The sequence below is a fragment of the Manihot esculenta genome, chromosome 17, assembly GCF_001659605.2.
Source record: "Manihot esculenta cultivar AM560-2 chromosome 17, M.esculenta_v8, whole genome shotgun sequence".
Lineage (NCBI taxonomy): Eukaryota > Viridiplantae > Streptophyta > Magnoliopsida > Malpighiales > Euphorbiaceae > Manihot > Manihot esculenta.
The window spans coordinates 33,240,800-33,244,398 of NC_035177.2; the positions used below are offsets into that span (position 1 = coordinate 33,240,800).

The following is a 3,599-nucleotide window of genomic DNA, read 5'->3' on the forward strand; positions in this document are numbered from 1 at the left end:
CTCACTTGCATATTTTTGAGCCAAACTCTGAATATCACGGAACACATGTTTGAAAGCATCAACAGAAGCTCGATTGAGTGTAGCAAATCTCTGTCCCTCATAGCACAAATGCCCTATATTGAAATCTTGACACGAGCCCGCCACGAGTCGCTTTATGTTACATATATGAACTGCATCTTGTATTCTACAATAGGTCTCAGAAACCATGTTATTCCATGAGTTTGAGTCAGGAACAGATGTCAGGGGCACCATGGGAGCCTTCTCCTTCTTCCCGAAAGGGAGAAAGGCAGGAGCCGGTCTTCTAGAAGGCCGAGACTTCTCTGGGGCGCTTGCCCCCGACCTTCTCCGCTACACCCCCATCACCTACAAGGCTGAGTTCCTTATCCTCGGCAGTCGGGCCGACCTCGGAAAGGACCCCATGGACATTCCTCACAAAGGCGATCTTAAGCCACTCTCTAGAAGTATGCAAATCGGAAAGAAAGATCCTCCATTCCGGTAAGGGTCCTGAAGATTGCAATAGGGACAATATGAAGATATACCCTAAGAATGAGGTTCTTATATTGGACGGGATGATGCTAGACTCTAGGCCAGCGATACCAGGATCCTTAAAAGATATTCATGGGGAAGGAAAGCGTACCTGAAAAATAAAAGCAAGAAAGTGGAGATGGCAGTATGCATGAAGGACAGAGGAAAGCCAGAAATGGAAAAAGACAGAGGGGACTCGAAAGTCAAAATGACAAAAAGATGAAAAGGCATTACGAAGGAAGCAGTACATAAACAGACGCGGTCATAATGATTCTTGGGATTTACCCCCTCATCAGTCGAAGCAATAACTGACGAGAAGGTAAAGGGGCAATTGATGACCGCTGGGTTTCTTCACCCCGGTCTAGGGCCAGGCCCATTAGGGCAGCTCATTACCATAATTACCATAAGCAGCAAAATCCAGCTCTACGTTACAGTTATTCACTCCAACACTGCAATCGGCTATAGGAAGTTGAGATTTTCATCCAGGTTCTTTCCAAGTGATGATTTGTGTGCAGTTCCCTGGAACGTCTTGTGGGGGACTCACAAGACTGAAAGCTCTTGCAAGTTGTGCTTCCCTATAAATATTGTTTTGGTACTTTTCCGGTTTCATCTCCCTTTAAAAAATCATTCACGGCCACGGAATCACATGGGTCTAAAAGAATAAAATCCCTATAAAAATCATCAATGGCTGCAAGAATGTAGAAAAGAAAAGTGTCTGAAGAGATAGAAAATTCATCACTTATAAATTCCATTCAAATTTGATTTGATTTTTACTCTATCATTTTTTATCGTGATTTTTACACTATCAGTTTTTTTTTTTTTTTTACACTATCAATTTTTTTTTTCTTTTTCTTCTGTACGCATGGTTTAAATTGCATTAGAACCCACAAAAACCATGCACAACCCTAATTAAACATATGGTGGCTTCTACTAGGTTTCAATTAGTCGCGATTTGCAAAGATTTTAGAAATGAAATCTTCTTTTTGGTGATAGCTATCGGTCTAGATTTAAGTTGCATATGCCTCGGGCTCCATCGTTATCATCATCCTCTAAATCCTCCAAGTTCCCAGATCCATCGTCCATATCAAACCCATGGTTACCATCTTCATAATTCCCATAAGTAGGTAGATCTGGCTCTACATTACAGTTATTCACTCCAACACTACAATCAGTCATAGGAGGTTGGTTGAAATTTTCATCCAGGTTCTTTCCAAGTGATGATTTGAGTGCAGTTCTTCCAGAACTGTTTGGTACTTTTCCAGTTTCATCTCCCTTCAAAAAATCATCCACCGCCACAGAATCACATGGGTCTAAAGGAATAAAATCCCGGTAGAAATCATTGGTGGCTAACTGCAAGAATGCAGAAAAAGACAGGTGATCAAGCAGATAGAAAACTCATCAATATAGAAAAGGTGCAAACATAAGTCATACCAGGTATGATTCTAATTCTCCACCATCACCACTGGCATCCAAGCAATCCCCTTCAAGGACAACAAGGTTTGCTGGTGGTTTCACAAAGCTATAGAAAGAAGCATCTTTACTAGTTGAATCATCTAAGGAATTATTTGCTTCCACTGCAGTATAATGAACAATTTAGCTGATATTTGCATTATAGCATCACCATATAGAGTGCAGTATTTAAACCCACCAGGGACATCATCTAGGCACCAAAATTGATCATTTTCTTCATCAGAAAACCACTTTGCTCAGCCTGAACTAATGTGCCCTCTGATTGCTCCTGCCTATTCCAAATGCATAAAATCAACAAAAGTACTACATAGTTGGCATAGTGGCTCCCAATAAATGGGCAAGCTGATGTAAAAGTAAACCAAATTCAAAATATTGATAAAATGATCTGGACATCTATATCCACAAAAGTAAACCTTGTGAAAATTGTTGACAAAATAAGCATAAATTGTGGGTGTGCAGGGACATAATGCATTCTAAGATATATAACACATTGTCAGCCTTACATATCAGATATAAAAAAGACATAACAAATTTTTGAAAATTAAAAGTCAATCTGAATTCTGCAACAATAAATTTACAAAATCATGAGCACAATGACAGAATTAAAAGCTACATATATGTACTCTCACAAATTATTCTACAATTAAATGGAAAAAAAGATGTGATCTTTAACTAATTGAACAAGAACTCTAAAATCTATATCCAATAACTTTAGAGACAGAAATTAACTTTTTACACGAAAATTTGCTTTGTTTAGTCCAATTAGAACTTAATCATAAAGAAATGAGAAAGAGACTCCAAAGCATGCAACACCAGGTTATATAAATACTGGACCTTCCTGCTATACACCTGAACGGATCCTTGAAGCAGCGAAGCAACTCCATTCCCAAAATAAACAGCAATTGATTAACGAGAAAACAGAAACGCAAAGAACGTGTTACCATAAAAGCACAAAGAACCCAGACCTTCGGCCAAATTTAGAGAGGCGGTAGCGGCTGTAATTTCACCCGAGTAAATCTTCAACAGGTAGTCTTCGAGCTTCGATGCGAGATCTACCTCCAAATTGGCTCCTAGGTCTCTCTCTGCCCGGAGAGTGTGGATATTGTTTGGAGGCTGTTCTGTTGGTTTTGGCATGGTGGAGAAAGAGTAGAAAAAGAATGGTGAAGTAGAGGTAGGGTTGACTGGGGTGAGCAAGGAATGGCCTAAAAACCCAGATATTTAATTTGATTTGCAAAATGAGTTTTCAAAGTTGGAGAAAAGGAGTTTTTCATGTTGGACGATAATTAGACTCTGGTTGGATTAGTTACGGAGGGGAAGCACAGTATCTGAAGAAAATACTTTTTATATTTTATTTTTCTTTATTATGTTTAAATTAATAAAAATAAAATAACAATTTTTTTTCCTTATTTTAATAAAAAAATAAAAGAAAATACTATTATTTTCTTAATATTATTATTTATCTTTTATTTTTAAATAAAATCAAAAAAATAAAGAGTATAAAAATAATTTTAAATTAAAATAATGTTTTTCTTTAAATCAATTTTTTTAGAAAATATTTTTCTTTCCTTGAACTTTTTTCAGTATCAATCCAAACTATATAATTT

At 37.3% G+C, this 3,599-nt stretch overlaps 1 protein-coding gene across 1 annotated transcript; it reads right to left on the bottom strand.

Annotated features, from left to right (window-relative positions):
• Window positions 1-1,318: 1,318 nt before the first annotated feature.
• Window positions 1,319-3,300, bottom strand: LOC110604969 (condensin-2 complex subunit H2). Its single transcript, XM_043952460.1, has 5 exons — window positions 2,961-3,300; window positions 2,765-2,873; window positions 2,194-2,267; window positions 1,957-2,108; window positions 1,319-1,875 (listed from the first exon to the last, which is right to left on the bottom strand). The coding sequence occupies exons 1-5, from the start codon at window positions 3,127-3,129 to the stop codon at window positions 1,519-1,521; spliced, it is 861 nt and encodes a 286-aa protein (XP_043808395.1). The 5' UTR covers window positions 3,130-3,300; the 3' UTR covers window positions 1,319-1,518.
• Between the last annotated feature and the right edge of the window lie 299 nt (window positions 3,301-3,599).

Excerpts from the sequence above, each read along its gene's own strand:
- LOC110604969 (XM_043952460.1), bottom strand. The coding sequence starts at position 3,129 with ATGCCAAAACCAACAGAACAGCCTCCAAACAATATCCACACTCTCCGG. Across the intron at positions 2,874-2,960 it reads CTCTCTAAATTTGGCCGAAG|TTGCTTCGCTGCTTCAAGGA; the intron begins GTCTGGGTTCTT and ends TTGGGAATGGAG. Across the intron at positions 1,876-1,956 it reads GAGAATTAGAATCATACCTG|TTAGCCACCAATGATTTCTA; the intron begins GTATGACTTATG and ends GCATTCTTGCAG.